Source organism: Acinonyx jubatus, chromosome B2, assembly GCF_027475565.1.
Source record: "Acinonyx jubatus isolate Ajub_Pintada_27869175 chromosome B2, VMU_Ajub_asm_v1.0, whole genome shotgun sequence".
Taxonomy (NCBI): domain Eukaryota; kingdom Metazoa; phylum Chordata; class Mammalia; order Carnivora; family Felidae; genus Acinonyx; species Acinonyx jubatus.
Genome location: NC_069385.1, coordinates 16,592,896 through 16,611,623, shown reverse-complemented (window position 1 = coordinate 16,611,623; position 18,728 = coordinate 16,592,896). Strand labels below are relative to the sequence as shown.

Genomic DNA, 18,728 nt, shown 5'->3' with positions numbered 1-18,728 from the left:
TGAGTTGGTGCCTGGAAATCTCCCCTTTTAAAAACAAGTTCCCCAGGGGATTCCTAGCTTCTGGCAAGTTGAGGACACATTGCTCTCGGAGAAAAGTTAAACAGGAGGAAGATTAAACACCTTCTACCACTGTTAGCAACCCCTAGCGCATTCGAGTATTTACTCACATTCTGGAACTTATTGTCTACGCCTATATTTCTTGGGCACACGATTTTAAAAAGCGAATGCACCTGGGCATTACCAAACCCACAACACACCCCCAGTGCACACGCCGTGATCTTTGCTCCTTTGCAAAGTCCTCTGAGAGTCACAGAGTTCACCCTGTCCCTCCCACAGCTCCCTCTTCCTTCATTCCTCGTTCCTGTCTCTGTTTGTTTAAGGGCAGTGTGGGAAGTGTGTGCGCTGTTCAGAGTGAGAGTCAGTCTTACGACCATGTTTTTCCTGACTCCAGTCCTGGTAGCAGTTGTCTGCATTTTGATCGTGTGGATCTTTAAGAATGGTGATGGCAGCAGCAAGAGACGGAAGGGGGAGCCCAGAGCCAGGGCCGAGGTTCGTCCCTGGGTGGATGAGGACCTAAAAGACAATACTGATCTCCACCAAGGGGAAGAAGGTAAGGACCCTGGCCAGGCTACTGAGCTTCTCCCGTTTGCGTTTTTCTGATGAGCAGGGCTTCTGGGGAGGAGGAAACACGTGCGGGTCAGTTTCATCATCAGCTTCTACTATGTCATCAGAGACAGATCATTTCTCTCAGGGGACACCTGCTGGCACCAACCCACCCTTGATTTCTGGATCAAGAGTCAGTAAAGAGCTGTTGAGAGGCTGACATTTTCCCTAGCTCCATTCCTGCTCTGGCTGTTAAAATCTTGGCCAAGGGGCACATCACTGGCTGGTGGTGGCTATGGGGAAAGGGGTCGTGGTTTTGTTTTTTTTTTTTTAATGTTTATTTATTTTGAGAGGAGGGGAGTGCAGAAAGAGGGAGAGAGAGAATCCCAAGCAGGTTCCGCGCTATCAGCACAGAGCCCGATACGGGGCTCAGTCTCACGAACCACGAGATCACGACCTGAGCCAAAATCAGGAGTCAGATGCTGAACTGACTGAGCCACCCAAGTGCCCCCAGAGTGGCCAGGTTTTAATCAAGGACTTGGAAATGTAAAATGTGGCATCGATCTAGGGGCTCACTGCTCTTCCTTGTTCCAGTCGCCCTGTGTCCTCAAAGCTGGGTGTTCAACTTAGTGGACAAGGCAAGAAGTAGGCAACAATCAGGGAGTAATGAGGGGCTGAAGGGATCATCAGGGCCTTCAAAGAGGTGCGGGGAGCGTGGGGGTGCAACAGGGAAAGGACGAATCGGGCCTGGCCAATTAATAGGACCTGAAGAGCAATGGTTAGGAGGCACCTCAGATGAGAGGAGCAGAACGAGCGTAAGAGCAGGGATGGACCCTCTGAGAAAAATGTGGAGGAGATGGGAAGACCTCACTGGTAAAGGCGGTGGGGGGAAGGGGGGAAGTGAAATGGGGTGGTGACCATGGGCCCAGTCCTGGCTGATCTGAGGATGAAGAGGTGGTAAGGAAGCAGGCAGGGAGACGTTCTTGAGGAGCCTTGAGTGATCAGTGTTGGATGTGCCTCGGAGGTGGGTTCGTGGGATGGACTCGATTTGGAAGAGGCTCAGTGATTCTCAGCTGGACCGGTGATGCCCCCGCCTCGGAAGAGGCCACCTGGACATGTGTGTGGGTGTGTTCGTGTATGGGCACGTATGTGTGCACATGTTCTGAGTTGCCCTGATCTCAGGATTGGGGGTGGGGTATACAGCTGGCGCTCAGTGCGGGGAGCCAGCAATGCTGAATGCACTGCAGAAAATTCAAGCCCAGGCGGCCTCTTGGCAGGGCTCCCTCTCACTCTCTCACTGAAGGACATCCCCCCCCGAATGCCAATCCTGCCCAGTTGAGAAGCACTTTTCTTGAACAAGGGGACATCGGTTATGAAGCCGTGTGGTGGTTTGCCCTGGTAAGGATGGCCTGGATGATGGTGGCAGTGGGAACGCAGAGGAAGGAGTGAGTCAGGGCGGAGTTAAAGAAAGAACAACGGGGGTTGGTAATAAATTGAATCTGGGGAGAAGGAGAGGGTAAGCGCTGGAGGCTGGCAGAGGTGGAAGGACCCTATCATACATGGGGGAGGGGAGAAGAGCTATGCAAGAGAGGATGTTGAACATAGACGAAGACGTGTTGGATTTGAGAAGATGACACATCTAAGCAGAAAGGGAGAGGGGGTCCAGGCGAGGGATCCAGGTTGCAGACACGGATTGGATAGTCCCAGCACAGGGTGGTACTTGGAACTTATAAAACTGATGAGTTCTCTAACGGGATATTTGCTGGTGATAAGACTGAGCATAGAATGGGGGGCACCCGCAACTAAGAGGGTCTGTGGTGGGAAAAAGGGACCGCAGGAAAGACCACCTGGGGAAGGAACCCCAGGATATGGACAACAACAGGCTCTTAACAGAACACTGGCTGTGTCCACTTAGCATCGCGTTTTATGTATAGTAAACCACTCAATCTTCAAGTCAATAGAGCAACGTGGGCACTATTATTATCCCCATATTAAAGATAAGGAAACTGGGGCTCAATTCCGCTAAGTCACCTGCCCAAGTAGGTAGTGATAGAGCCAGGACCCAGGCACATAGCCAGCTGTTAGACTGCATTTCTCATAGGAGAATAAGCTAGAAGAGAGAGGGCAGGAGACGACCAGCGGGCCTAAAAATTCCCTGCGAGATCAGAGGTAGTGTGCCTTAAGGAAAGGCCACTCAATCTGCAGACTTTGGGGGTACAAGAGGGATTGATAAGGGTGGTGGGGAACCAGGGACCTGGGGCTGGACTGAACGTTGGGAACACAGAGCAAAGCTGTATGGCCCCTGTCTCGTTCTGCTTGTTCATTTTTGCAAAATCCTCTGCCTCTTTCTTTGTTCCTCACATGGAAGAATAAATTGCACCTTCAGTGGCCTCCTCAGCAGCCATGGGCACCTCTGCCCAGAATGTAGGGTTCAGTCCCTCGTCGGAATTTTTCTTGTTCACTTAAGTGACACCTACTGAGGTCTCAGAGGTGATGGGTGAGAAGCAACTTTTAAACCCAGGTTTCTCTGCCACCCAAGTCCCTGCGTCTAACCCCTGGATGGGTGGATATGGTCTAAGAGAGGATTCAGTGCTGGCACTGAAGGTTCAGAGGGGACCGGGTAGGGGTGTCGGCTGGAGAACCAAAAGGATTCCATCACTGAAGAAACATGGAGATGCTTTGGATGACGCCAAATGGATACCAGATTCAAACCATGTGGAAATTAATTGTAAGAGACAAAACAATAAAATAAGGATTATGGGCCATTCTAGTGCGAGTTAAGGAAAATATGGGTACCAACCCAACCTCCTCCAGCTTTGGCTCACAAAGAATTCTTACTCCACCGAATCAGCATGCGTGTGAGCTGCTTAGAGAATAAATTCAGCATAATTCAGAATAAATAGACATTCGGCACAGGCTTGCTTTAGGGAGCAGTCAAACATGTGTCTTGTTAATATTCTCTTGTTTAACTGTAGCAGAGGTCTAAGGAGGAGAAATGACAAAGAGGAAGGCTCGGATGGTCTCCCTAAAGTGAGCCATAAATCCTGTACAAACATGCTCTAGTCAGGCCCAGGTTCTTGGAAGCTCATGGAAATGGAGATAGGAAGAGAAGATATAGGGAACACATCTCATCAGGATGGGTTTGTTTTAATACTGATGGGGATATGTCTTCACTTAGCCTTACTGACCATCCAAAAACTACTGTCCTCATTGAAATTTGGTCCCGGATTGTCTAGTCACTACTAAGAAAGGCTAGTGTTAGGGGTGCCTGTGTGGCTCAGTTGGTTAAGCGTCGCACTTTGGCTCGGGTCATGATCTCACAGCTTATGAGTTCGAGCCCGCATGAGACTCTGTGCTGACAGCTCAGAGCCTGGAGCCTGCATCAGATTTTGTGTCTTCCCTCTCTCTCTGCCCCTCCCCTGCTTGCTCTCTCTCTCTCTCTCTCTCTCAAAAATAAACATTAAAAAAAAATTTTTTTTTAAAGGAAAGGCTTGTGTTAGCAATTTTATATGGTTCTACCTAACACACTGTGTAACTTCCAAGTGAGAAAAGATAAAATGGGGAAAACTCAGTCATACCAGTGGACAGCAGGAAAGGTAGTGGAGGAGAGAGGCTAGAAAAAACCATGTGTTAGAAAAGTGAGCTCAGTGATGAGGAGAGATATATGTACATAGATACGCATGTATGCATATGTATATAATTTTACAAATCTCACACACAAATTGATACATCTCTGTATGCATATGTATATGTATGGGATATATTTGTATGTAGCGAATGGTAATAAGCAATTTCAGGGTTTGTGGCTGGCCGTTAAAAAGAAAAAAAAAAAGGCCTGTGTTAAAATTATGGCCTGTGCGGGTAACACCTGAGAATTAAAATGTTCCCACAGACTTGGGGAAGGACAGTTTTTTTTATGTACCCATGATAATGAGCAGCCGTTGGAAGAGGTTTCAAACCTGTTCAACGAATAGAGGACAACTCACCTCAGTAAAAGCTTAGCAAACCCACCAATCAGTGGCAGCCTCTTACCTCTGAAAGCCAATCAGGGATGGATTCACTTCAGTACCAGCCCCTCTGGGCGCCAACCGATCAACAACGGTTTCAAACAAGTAACACTGTTCCTACAGATGATACCAATCTTTTTACACTCCAGGGAATCCACTAATTCCTGAACTCCAAGCTTCTCAACCAAGTGGTGGGCAAGAGCTAGACAATGGGAGGAGCAAGAACCAACTGTTAAATATTCAGGAACATGGTGAGCCGTTTTTCACTTATCAGCTTAACGTCAGGCCATGATGGGAGTATTTGCTCAATGGAAATTGGCAAGTACTGCAAATCAGGCCTCCTCACCCCTCTCCTGGGGCTGGTTTGCCAGCACACCGCTGCCAAAAATACCCAAAAATACTATAAAAGGTCAACACTCTACTGTGTTCACAGAGATTCTCCTTTGATATAGGAAGGAACAAGTCCGGCTTTGTCTTTGCATTTCATTATCCTTTGACACATACACCCATTAATATTTTTACATGGCTAATTTGAAAAGGTGAGTTTACCAAGATTCCTGTAAGACCTTAAGGTTTTAGGGCAAAGGGCAGGTAGATTGAGATGAGAGATTAGCAAAGGGAAAGGACTTGAATGGAGTCATTGTCTTTGAGATCGGAGTCCGGGGGAGCCCTAGGGGGGAGGGTGGACCAACACAGGGGGCACTGGGGATATCACAAGAGATGATGGGGCTCAGAAACAAGTTCTGTCAAGTTCATTCAGGATAGCACAAGGGAGGAAACATTTCTCTCTACCCGTCAAGATTCTTACATCTGATCTAAGAATTCAATTGCCATGAGACGGATTAACAGGAGGGAACAAACAATTACATGTGCCTACAGTTTCAATAATAAAATTGAGACCCAAAGAAATGATCAAGGCAGGCAGAGTTTACACATTTTAGACAGAGACAATAAACTTGTGAGGAATCAACAGGACAAAGAAATGTTTGGGAGCTTCAATTAGTAAGAAATTCTAAACAGAATTTGGGCTGAGGTAGTAGATTAGTAAAAAGTAGCAAGATTTGTTTCTAAAGTTTTCTTGGCTGTAAAGTTCATGTCTCTGGCGATGAAGATCTCTCTCTACTTTCTAGTACAGGGAGAGTACCTTTCATATGAGAGATTTACTCTCTGCTTTCAGGGAGACAGAGGAGGTCAGAGTGTCCTTCCTGTACTGGCTATTTCCTAAGTAGCTTCAGTTCAAAATAATCAGTATGCCCTTGTGGCACATTTTGGGGCAGCCTGCCCTGCCCTGAGTCCCTACAAAAGCATGGCTCTATTCAAGAACTTTCCACTAACCACCCCCCCTCCCCGATTCCTCAGGCCCCACACACCTCCGGAGCTGCTGGTGAAATATACTGCAGGGAGCTGGACAATTGACAGCCCTACGTGGAAACAGAGTGATGGCTAAGGCAGCTGGGAAGGAGGTGTTCTCAGGGCAGGTGTGGAGCCCTGACCTCACCTCATCCTCACCTTCAGCATTTGTCTCCTGCAAGAGCTGCCTCACCCTCAGCCGTGTTAATATTGCTTCTCAATGTTCCCCAAAATGCCAAGAAGGGGACAAGGATGATGTGACACAAATTGGCCTTCTAGCTTCATAGCTAGAAACTAGCTGGCTCATTTGCAAAGATTTTGAAGTAGAACTCCAAAAACACAAAAGCAATTTATGTGGAGATGCAGCCCCAAACGAACAAACACAAAAATACCTCTGTGTTAACCATAAGAGAATACACATGGCCTAGAGCTTCTTGGCTGTTGGACCTAATGGTGCAGTTTAGAGATCCTTGGCATTAAAGCAATGATGAAAGGTGAATTGTCCTGGGTGTCAATACCAAACCCCAAGTGTGGCAGTATAGGTTGCGATCAAAACGTAGACTATAATAGCATCCATTTGTTTTGAAATATGTGGGCTTTATGCTCGAATGAATCCTCTAGAGAGGCTTGGCTGGTGTAGCGTGGAGGCAGGATGACTAGAGTTTACAGAGGCTGTTCTCTCCTCTTGGAGTGAGGAGGTCAGGGGGAAGGGAAAAAGTGGTACCTTTTGTATTGGTTCACTGCCCTGCAGTTCCCTGGGTGCTTTCTCTCCAAGCCTTCCCCCTTCCTCCCCCCTGCCCCTCCACTGGCAAAATGTAGACCATCTGCCCTGGGAGAGGCTCCAGGAACAGCACGCCTTTCAGGACAATCCATTGACTGGCCATTCATCTACCCTGCTCGCTGATAACATCCGGGCAGCTGCTGCTTCATTCCGCTACAGTGGGAATGTTTACCTTGGACTTTACGAGCTGTGGAAACTGCCAAGTCATGAACCTGGGCTGCCTTTAGTTTATACAAATGCTGAATGGATATTAAGAGTTGGTAACTTGTCTCTCACACGGTTAGTGAGGCATTTCATGCATTGACTCATTTACCACTTGCTAAGGACAGAAGTCGTCAGACTTCATAACAAATGACGTGAAAGGATTCACGGGCGTTAAAAGTCTGTTTACACATTTGCTAAGTTCAGGGTTGGCATTGATGACATCTGGGTTGGGTTCAGAATCGATTGCTAGAAACCTGTAGGTGTTTGCTGCCCCTCCCCCGTCATACCCGCTTCATTTAACTGAGCAACTGTTGATGATCCTTCTCATTAAATGTGTGAACTGCCCTGGCTAGTAAACTTTATCCAGATAAAGAAGTTTCTCACTAACAGTGGTGAGGAAACCACAGTACTTGCTGGTATTGTCATTGGGGTTTTCAGCGTCTTTGAAGTCATTTCTTCTTGACTTTCCCTCCCGGGTCAGTCTTCCGAGAGCGAGGAGTGAAGTACAGAGCGAGGAGTGAAGTACAGTATGTGCGTGCGAGTGAAGGAGAAAGGTAATTCTCTACCTGAACTCCACCTGGAACGTCCCAGACCCTCAGGGCCAGGCACTGGCTCCCTCTTGCTCTTTTCTTCTGTTCCTGTTGTCATTCTCATCTTTATGTGAGGGTTCCCAAAGTGACATCCCACCTTCTGGACTCAGACTTTTGCTTTCACACTTGACATCTTTTTTTTTTTTAATATATATATTTTTAATGTTTATTCACTTCTTGAGAGACAGAGACAGAGTTTGAGCAGGGCAGGGGCAGAGAGAGAGGGAGACACAGAATCTAAAGCAGGCTCCAGGCTCTGAGCTGTCAGCACAGAGCCCGATGCGGGGCTCGAACCCACAAACCGCGAGATCATGACCTGAGCCGAAGTCGAATACGTAACCGACTGCGCCACCCAGGCGCCCCTCACGCTTGACATCTTTGCTTGAACAACTCACAGGCATCTCTAATGTGATAGACTGATGATTCATACCCCTACTTCCCCCACATGGCTCATTGCTCATCCTCTGTCTCAGTAGATGGTCCCACTCTCTCCTCAGGTGCTAAAGCCCACCCTCTGGGACTCATCTCTAGTCCCTCTCTCCCAACACTCCTGACCACACACCTCAGCAGGTCTTACCATTTGTATCTCCAAGATCTCCAAGAATTTGTCGTTCTTTTGTGGCCCACCTAGTCCGGGCCAGCATTCTGCCCTGGCTTCTCAGTGGTGTCTCGACCACTTCACTTTTGTCTCCCTCCAATATATATATCACTCTGCTTTGGTTTTTCTCACTCTTATGTTTTCTATCTATTGGTTTCTCCTTGCTCTAGATATTTCCTTCTGAGTTATCTTCCAGTTCGCTAAGTTTTTTCTTTAGGTATGTATAAATCCTAAATCCATCCTGCTTTTTTTTTTTTTCAACGTTTTTTATTTATTTTTGGGACAGAGAGAGACAGAGCATGAACGGGGGAGGGGCAGAGAGAGAGGGAGACACAGAATCGGAAACAGGCTCCAGGCTCTGAGCCATCAGCCCAGAGCCTGATGCGGGGCTCAAACTCACGGACCGCGAGATCGTGACCTGGCTGAAGTCGGACGCTTAACCGACTGCGCCACCCAGGTGCCCCAATCCATCCTGCTTTAAATCCATCCATTAAGTTCTTAATTCTGTTACTTTATTTTTCAGTTTTAGAAGTTTAGTTTCTCATATTTTCTTTGTCACTTTTTATCATTTCCTGTACCTGACAGATTTATGAGTTCTAAATATAGTAATCGTAGTTGTTTTATCTTTTGAGTCTGATAATTCCAATATTTGGAGACATTGGAAATCTGATTCTGTTTTTAAATATCAATTCTGTTGTCTCTTGCTCAAAATGTTTTGTTTCTTTTTATGTCTAATTGTATTTGGTGAATTGCTGGTAATTGTACTTAAAATTACTTATGTATTGACATTTGCTTTTGCTAGGCAATGGAGGTATTTTCAGGCAGGACCACCTAATTCCAAGTTCAAGTTACAGGCAGGACCCACCAAATGGTATTACCCCTTGGGGGCTGATTTATTTAGGATTCATTCTTTCTTTGAGGATGTTATCTTGGGGTCCCAGCTTATTAGCCTTCCCATGGTGTATAGGCCTGGGCTTTGATTCCTATCATCCTCAATCCCTGAAAATATGAAAATAAAAATTCAAATATGTAGAGATTGGCAAGTACTGTCAGAAGAAATGTGGCTTCTGTGCTTACCCACCTGCAGATTCGTATTTCCCTTCAGTTTTGGCTTGGGAATTTCTTACTACACTGTCAGCAATATACTGATTTTTTTTTAAAAGACTTTAAAAGTACTTTATTTCATGATTTTACTGGTTTTCAGCTCATGCGAGATTGTTTCAAACAAACTAGTTCACCATTGATAGAAATTTTCATTCCTCATCTTTGTGTAGGTAAAACTTTCTTTTTCTTGATTTATAACCAGTGGAATTTGGATAGTCAGTAGTCAAAACCAGAGTTCAGAATTCTGTAGACCAATTCTTTTCATTTTTTATTGACTCTTTTGAGCTGATAATATTGCAGACATTTTTGAGAACTTTATTTCTTTCTCCCCATTGGCCATCTTATGATTGTAGGAGAGGAGAAATAATATTCCCTCTATCTTTTAGGTTCTTGGCTGAGACCCCTCCCCCATCCCCCACCCCCACAATAAAAGATACATTAAGAGGAGAAAAAGAAATAGGAGCTTAATCACATGTATACCTACCGTATACATGGGACAGGCCCAGGAAACTTGAGTAAGTCCCTGAAATGGCCCAAGTCACTACTTAAATACAATTTTCAACTAAAGACAAAAGAAAGACGTTAGGGGAAGGGGATCCAGTTAGGGGAGGTTATCAAGAAAAGCACAGTGTTTTAAGCTGGGGTAAGGTGGTTGTACAGATTTAAGTCCCCCTTCTCCATTGATAAGACTTTCTTGCCAGGGTCATCCTTTCCTTCTTGGTACAGGGAAGGCTTATGGGTGGGGATTTCCTTCACAAAAGTACACGTCTCTTACAAAAAAGTAACTTCTACTCTGGTTTTCAACACTTTTCTTGTGTCTTTTGTTTCTTAAAAATTATCGGCTCAAAATAATCCTTATGCCAAAGAGGCATACCACGGGGTGACATATTCTGCTCTCCTTCGTGACCAAGAAGTGCAATTTAGTTTGTTGCCTTTTTGTTCTTATTTGTAGCTGCCAATGACTGGCAAGAGTCAGAGGAAGACGTCGAACATATTCCATTCTCCCACACCCGGTATCCTGAGAAGGAAATGGTGAAGAGGTCCCAGGAATTTTATGCACTTCTCAGTAAAAGACGGTCTGTGAGATTCATAAGTAATGAGCAAGTCCCCATGGAAGTCATTGATAATGTCATCAAAACAGCAGGTCTGTAACTGTACGTTGTGCTTTTGAGAATGTCCGCTGCAAGTCACAATATTAGAGCACTGCTGAAGTTCAAACACACTGAATAAAGCCTAGAGTGATTGTTTATTTATAAAATCTTACCCTGGTGTTGACTGACTGCCAGAAACATGATTTCTGCTTTCTACAAACTTTTGACTATTACAAACTACCTGAGACCAGATGTGACAACAGTTTAAGACTTCTGAAATTATTGAATGTTAGGATCTTTTATTAAGAATAAAAATTTCTGAACATACTATTATGCATTGGAAGAGAAACATCCCCTTAGTTTACCCCCCTCTTAAAATACACGCACACACACACACATACACGCGCATGCACACACACACAGAGGCTCACTCACATTTGTGCATTTCTCTTTTTGGAACCAAATTTTTTAGATTACATGCTCTAGTACTGTTTTCTAATAAACTGGCAAAATGTACCTACATGAATTTGCAAAGTAAACCACAGCAAGACAAACCCATTTTCTTTTTTTTTTTTAACGTTTATTTATTTTTGAGACAGAGAGAGACAGAGCATGAATGGGGGAGGGTCAGAGAAAGGGGGAGACACAGAATCTGAAACAGGCTCCAGGCTCTGAGCGGTCAGCACAGAGCCCGACGCGGGGCTCGAACTCACGACCGTGAGATCATGACCTGAGCTGAAGTCGGACGCTTAACGGACTGAGCCACCCAGGCGCCCCAAGACAAACCCATTTTCAACATGAATTGATATTTCCACAGAGGAAAATAAAAGAATTATAGAAAAAAGGGGGGAAGGAGATGTCAGAGAAATCCCCTATTTGCGAGTCTCCTCTGATTGGAGTATTACTCCTATATAAATCACATTTAACTTCATTTGCAAAGATTATTGCATGGCCATTGTGAATGGGCTTTACGTTTAGCTCTTGACTTGCATTTCACAATCCAATCATGCTGTCTTGACTGTAGGGAGTGTGGGTGACAACAAGAGCCCCATCAAGCAGGCAGTCCTGACCCCCCTGGTGTAGAGCTTCTGACATTAAATTGCTCACCAGGAAGAATGGAATAGTTGCTTCTGAAATAACCTATTCGTGGGTCCTTGTGGTCTCTGGCTGGGAACGGCGGGCCATCTCTAAGACAGCAGGGTGACACCTAGATCAGAAGCTGGGCCTGGTTGGAGTCTGAACGGGGATTCTAGTTCCTTGGGCACTGAGATACACTACTAAGCTCTGTACCAGGATCCTGGGGCTGATCCAAGTGTGGGCTGAGGCTTCCCATAGCCCATGAGAGCTGGGAGACAGGCTCTCGTGTACTGAGCACCCAGGGCCAAGAGTTCTCATGTGTCTCCAGTGGGACCACAAACCCCACAGTGCTGCCTTCAGCGTCCTGATACAGGTACCAAACAATGTATAGTTGAGTTACTTCTCATGAGTGGTGTTTTCCTTTTATTTAAAGTTTGTTTATTTATTTTGAGAGAGAGAGAAAGAGAGAGAGTGAGCCAGCCAGGGAGGGGCAGAGAGAAAGGGAGAGAACCCCAAGCAGGCTGCACCAGCCCAGAGCTCACCACCGTGCTCGAACCCCTGAACCTCGAGATCATGACCCCAGCCAAAGTCAAGAGTCAGGCACCCAACTGACTGATCCACCCAGGCGTCCCTTTCATGGGTGTTTTAAAAGCTATTTGACCATTTCAATGTTACCATTTTCAACGAGCCTCATGACTCTATCCTTTTCTAAGAATATCAAGGGGCACTTGGGTGGCTCAGTCGGTTAAGTGCTCAACTCCTGGTATCGGTGCAAGTCATGATCTCACAGTTTGTGACTTGGAGCCCCACATCGATTCTCTCTCTCCCCCTCTCTCTCTGCCCCTCTCCCTACCATGCTTTCTCTCCAAATAAATCAACTTAGAAAAATAATATCAAAACAAACAACATTTTGGAGCATTTGGGCTGTTAGAATTTCCCTTCTGGGTTCCCTTAGTTCCCTTACATAGGAATGTTTTCCCCCCCACATACTTAGAGAAGTGGTGATAAATCCCCATAGCCCTGGAACCACTGGCCTCGACCTCAGTTAGTTGGTTTGTAGCCCCTAAAGTGATGCAGAATGAAACAGAGAGGACAGCCACATACCAGAATCTGTGACCAAGCACTTTGCTCACCAGGTGATTGAACTTCGTTTTCAGCGAGTGTGAGTTACTATACCCATTCTTAATGACCATTCTCACATTTTCGTGTTTCCATTTCTGCTTTTAATGTTATGGATGATAGGAACTGCCCCAAGTGGGGCCCACACGGAGCCCTGGACCTTTGTGGTTGTGAAGGACCCGGACGTGAAACATAAGATTCGGGAGATCATCGAGGAGGAGGAAGAAATAAACTACTTGAAAAGGATGGGACGCCAATGGGTTACAGACCTGAAGAAACTAAGGTACAAGAGTTGATGGGATGATTAACCTCTTCTGTGCCTTAGTTTCCTCATCTGGAAAACGGGACTACCTAGGATTTACTTCGTTATGAAAATTGAATGTGCAAGCCTGCTTGTAAGCACATAGAATGGTGATGACAAGTAGGAAGTGGCATCATTGGTAAACAAACAGGCTTCCACCCAAGTAGTCGTAAACACACCTTTGAGGACTCACTTCGCTTTTCTCCCATCTAGAGTGTAAGATCGTGGCATAAAGATGTCTCGGGACCTTGACTGAAGTAAATTACATTTGCTAAAGTGATAACATCTTCCAAGGAATCTTAGCACATGGTTAGCAAGAGCAAACAATCCGTGCAGATATGGCATCTCTTAGGCATCAGTAACCGTGTGGGCTTCCTTATCTCTAGGAAAGAAGTGTGGGGGAACTCACTGTAACTAGGTTTAAGCCTGAGCCCTTGCGCCCTGGGGGAGGCCCTGCAGGTGTCCATTTTCTCTCATAGCTGCCCCTGCCAGCCACGCGTGGAGCCTGTTTGCCCATTGAGGGGCAGTCATCCCTCATAATGTCTCAGATGCATTCCATAACTTCTCTGTCACTTTTGTCATCACGGCCCGTCACTTTCCATTGTTTAGACTCTGCTTTGTCATTTACGGAGTCCTCTTTATAAGCACGGCCCTCCCCACAAAGGCCACTTCCTTTCCCCTCCAGCGCGCTCTGAGGCTGAGTGTGAGAAGGGACAGTGGGCAGAGATGTTGGTTTTTCTTTCTGAGAAGGGAAGCTTGCTCTAGTCTTTGGCATTTGGAGTGCAAGGGCGCTCACACCGCTGGTTCCAGCCACAGGCCTTCGGTGGCCAGTCCTGGGGTGTTATGGGGTGTTATCCGACACCCCAGTGTGACACAAGCTTGTGATAAGAGAAAAGCAAGAAAAGGCGACCAGATTGCAGCCCTGGGGGCAAGGGAGGACTATTCAGGGCTGGGTGATGGGAAGAGGGTCTCTTGGCTCTGTTCCTGTTTCATTTATTTGGCCCCAGAGATCATTTTCTTTCCTAAGATGTTTAAACCCTAATTAAACAGACGCCCTTATGGAAGTGTAACTTATTACCATGCTCTGGAACTAGCATAGACTATTAATAATAAATATAAAAATCTCACTGCATATTCATGGGAAAAAGGGGATGGATAAAAGTTGAGTTCCTACCCTTAGAGAGATGTCCTGCTCTATGCGTGTACAGTGCTTACAAAACGCTGCTGGCCCCTGACGTTTTGCCCAATGAAGGCAGAATTAGTCGCTCTCTTGTCTCTGTGCTCAAAGCCCCTAATAGGTACCTCCTGTGCATCTAAAATGGCCATTTCATCACATAGCATTTTGCTTATTGGCTTGCTTTTCTTCTCATTGCATAGGCGATATTTTAGAAGCCTTATGGACTTCCTTTGCGGGCAATACGTACACGCGCATATATACGTAAAAGGCTAGGGGTCCAGGTCTAAAAATGTCTTACACCATCGAGCGTAGTGCGGTTGCAGAGTAGGCAGTTGAAAAAATGTTAAATTGAGTTGCAAATGAACATATATCCTGACATCCTAGGCAGAAGGTGCTAGTTGTCCCTTTATTAATAAGTCTCACTGCCGTGTTTTTATCCACGGTCATGTGATGTCATAATAAATTCTTGTGAACCTGAGCAAGCCAGAAATATTAGATACCAGTGTGCATTTAGACCAAAAAAAAAAAATAAGTACAAAAATCATTAAAAAGTATTAATCTGCGTTTGAACAAAGGCACACTGCTTCATCTCTGTCTTACATTAATTTCTTTTGAATTATTCACTGCAAGATAATATCGGTGACCATAATAATGCTCACACACACACAGCAATGTGTACTGGGTGCTTTTCTAAGCCCTTAATATATTTGACTGATATCACCCTCACGATCGCTGTATGAGGTGACAGCACGTTTTACATATGCGGGAACTGAGCCACGGGAGGTCAAGCATGTTGCCCAGCATGACAAAACCCGTGGGCTCCCGGAGTTTATCTTCTTTCTGAACAACAAGCATTCTTCCTCTTCCGCGAGGACAAAGAATTGGTAACAGCCCAATGTGAGGAAACTGGCTGAAGCGTGAGAAGGCAGCTTGGAAAATGTGACCTGTAGAAGTTAATAGCATAAGAGGAACCATAGAAAACCGCACAAGTGAGTTTAGTATGTTTGAAAATAGTGACGCACAGCTAGGCTTAAGGTGAAATCACCTCTTGTTTATTAATGACATAATGTGTCCCAAGAAAAATTCTAATGCATATCATTGCACGAGTAGCACTTTGAGTATCTGAGCTAGAATAAAGCTTTCGCCAAATGTATGGATTAGGGTAACGGGATAGAGAAAGATATGCTCCTTAGCTGGCAAGCAAAACTCTCAACTTCGAATTTATACCTCACGTGAATTATCTCCCACTCTCACAAAGTTCACTTCCTTTTCTCCATCACTGGGCTGGCAGCGTCACCATCTTTGCACCTGTCATTTTGGTTAAACTTCACCATCACCTTCTTCTTCTCCTTTGCTTCTGTACCAGACCTGTCAGCTCCAGCTTCTACGCCTTCCCGAATTCCCTTGGCCCATTGCTATTGTCTACCTTCTGGTCCCCCTTGAGCTTGCCCCTTGCCCACACCAATCTACCTCTTCCTAAAACAGATCTGATCATGTGATGCTTCTGCTCAGAAGCTTATAGTCCCTCTCCATCACCTCCCACACGAAGTCCAGGACTCTGCAAAATCCGTGCGTAACCTGCCAGCCCACCCGTGCTCCACCTCGCACCCCATCCTCCAGCCTATCGGGCTTCTGGAAACTCCCCGACCTGCCAAGCGTCCTCCGTCCTGACTCTGCCTTTACTCGTTGACTCACTAAGATGTCCTCCCCAGTGCCCCTCTCCATCCAGTCTCCAGCACCCCACCTCGAGGGAAACTTTGGAAACGCTCTTCTACTATTCTTATTCAAAATTACCAACACTTCATTTGGAGAGTTCCTAATGCAATTGACTTATATTTCTTTAATATCACCTACCGGGTTTTAGCTTGCTAAATTTTACACACTGCCTTCTGGGTTATAGGCTCCTTGTTTGTGCCTTTCTGCATTTCATGTGCCTTGCTACACTAGGCCCTCGTTAACACATGCTTATTGAATTGAATGACCTTGGACAGAACACTATAGCGAAGACACAAATAAACAACCGAAAGTCCTTTTTTTCCATTTAAACATAAAGGACAGGAAAGTGCTTTTATTTTAGATGTAAATAAGATAAGGTTGTAAAGGGAAAAAAAAGACCGAAATTCATTAAGAGCAAAGAGTCTCTGGATTATCTTTCTTTCCCTTCAGAACCAATTGGGTTAAGGAGTACTTGGACGCAGCACCTGTTTTGATTCTGATTTTCAAACAAGTACATGGCGTTGCTGCAAATGGCAAAAGAAAGGTCCACTACTACAATGAGATCAGTGTTTCCATTGCTTGTGGCCTCCTCCTGGCTGCTCTTCAGGTATGTTACCCCCACCCCCCATCCCTCCCCAAAGAGAGGAGCGATCCTGGAAAGCCAAACAGTGGCCTCATTCACAAATTTCAGCGGAGTTTCTATTTGAGAGACACTTGGAAGCTGTTCATCTAAAGTTGAACGCCTAAGACACGTAGCTTGGTGTGAAAAATGCCCCTGGAAACCTGGACTGGTCGGTACGCTGCTGCAACGCGCTGGAATCCTCTTCTGGAAACATCACTTGAGGCTCAGAAAAATGCCCGCTGCGTTTGCCTTCGTCTGTAACAACATGAAGCTCCAAGGGTTTCGGCAGGCATGCTGCCTTGCTGGGCTCGCTGTCGTCCGAGCCGGTGGCATGATTAAAAAGCTATAAAGAGAAGGCTCTCCTAGAGCTCCTTTCCTGGAAAGTCGAGCTTACGTGGCCTTGCACTGGAAAGACATCCATGTGCTTTAAACAATTCCATCTCTGCGGTATGTGGGGTCATTGGAGCCATGCTAAGCATGAAACAGAGCAGATTGAGGTACACCTTTTACAGGATTCAGTTCATTCACTCAACTCCTTCTGTGTGGCAGGTCCGAGGGGAGGGGGGAGGGCACCAGGGAGGTCTTGCCTCATGAACTGTGTGTGCATTCTGGCAGGAACTGGGGTCCTGGAGTAGAGAGAGACAGTGGGCACATAAAAGAAATGAGGCAAACAAGATGGCAAGTGCGAGTGATCATACTTCCAAGCGACAATCGAGTCCAAAAAACTACACGCTTCTTCACTAACTCGAAGCAAACTTTATATGGCGAAAATACCTTGCAAAATACAGTCGTGGCTAACACAGAAGAGGAATAGGCTTTTAGATTACTTGAAAAGTTTACCTAGAGAAAGTGGCATCTCACTTCCTCCCTAATGCTGTGAACATGCAGATAAAGGAAGTGATGTGCAACGTCGGACCACGCGGACGCACGGTTCATTCATTCATCTGCCAGACGAAGCAAACGGTGCAGAGATTTTTGAGCTCTGAATCGGCAGCCTTGTCACGTTAGTGTTGAGTTTGCTGCCCTCTAGCGTCGCCTCAGGCATGATTCTGAGCGTAGGTCCTATTTGCGAGGGAGGAAAGAGGAATCTTCCTGATGATGCTCCCCATCTGCACAGATCGCATAGCGACCGGACCAAAGAGCCTGTCCTGTAGGACTCTCAAAGGCAGTTCTAGAACTTCTGTCTGGCTCAGGCTTAGCGGTGACCCTCTGATTGGGAAATTAGAGGGGAGGGAGGTAGCTTGGGAAGCATCTTGAAGCTGCATGTGATTTTTATTAGGTGTTTATTATCCGGAGGGGCTTGTAGACAGGTTGAGGGAGTAATGCCAGGCTACTGAGCCTCTGTCACTGGACGTAGGTATTTTCGGCTGGGGTGGTCCTCCGCCTGCATTGCTGGTTATATAAGCATAGGAACTCCCTGTTGTTTGAGGGTATACCCCTTCCTTGGGTATATTTGGACCCCCCAAATTTCCTTCCATGAAATAACCATTCCTGTGTCTTAACCATCAATGATGAATAGGACGAGTATTTTTCTTCTTCAAGAAGCTTCTTACTGTTTGGTTCAAAGAATGTGGTGACTATGGAGGTTGAGGAGAACAGGTGAGGTTTAAGGTCCACCTGCCCAAGCTGGCGGGCTCTTTGCTGCCCAGCTGCAGGGAAATGATGGGACAAGGAGGCCTAATGGGGACCGGAATGTCCCCAGGCCACAAGCAAAGTCGTGACTTCCATTGAGTTGACACTGTATCCTCTCCCCTTTTGTCGTAGAATGTGGGACTGGTGACTGTCACCACCACACCTCTCAACTGTGGTCCCCGTCTGAGGGTGCTCCTGGGCCGCCCCACAAACGAAAAGCTGCTGATGCTCCTCCCTGTGGGATACGCCAGCAAAGAGGCCACGGTGCCCAACCTAACGCGGAAGCCTGTGGATCACATCAGGGTGACCGTGTAGGCGGGAGCCCATCTGGGATGCGGGCAGACGACGGCCTGGTCCTCTCTTGTCCCTCTTGGGTCTGCGGGCTGCCCTTCCCACGGGTGTTAGGTCTCCCCAGCACCTCCCTCCGCTCAAGAAACCTTTCCACAGGAGTCTGAGAAGCTCCTAGCGTGACGAGGTGAACATATTATAGTAAGAGGACGACAGGTGCTTGTCTTCCATTTCCCATCTGCTTTGGGGATGCATGCAAATTTTACTAAGAACAATTTCAAGATTTTAAAATTGTTCCAGAAAAATCCCTGGTGATTCCTTTTCTCTCTTACACCCTAAAAGCTCGTATACAGCAAAGATTCATCAGAGAGTTTAATGTGGCCCCAAGAACTCAGCTACGTGATCGTTCTTGAATTTACATTTAGACTAATCAGATACTGGCCTCTGCCCTCTGATTTCTGGCGGCTC

General features: G+C 46.1%; 1 protein-coding gene across 1 annotated transcript; it reads left to right on the top strand.

Annotated features, from left to right (window-relative positions):
• The first annotated feature begins 337 nt into the window (after positions 1-337).
• IYD (iodotyrosine deiodinase) lies at positions 338-18,434 on the top strand. Its single transcript, XM_015073693.3, has 5 exons — positions 338-610; positions 10,190-10,381; positions 12,648-12,807; positions 16,169-16,325; positions 18,105-18,434. Exons 1-5 carry the CDS (start codon positions 433-435, stop codon positions 18,285-18,287), a joined length of 870 nt encoding a protein of 289 aa, XP_014929179.2. The 5' UTR covers positions 338-432; the 3' UTR covers positions 18,288-18,434.
• Positions 18,435-18,728: the final 294 nt, after the last annotated feature.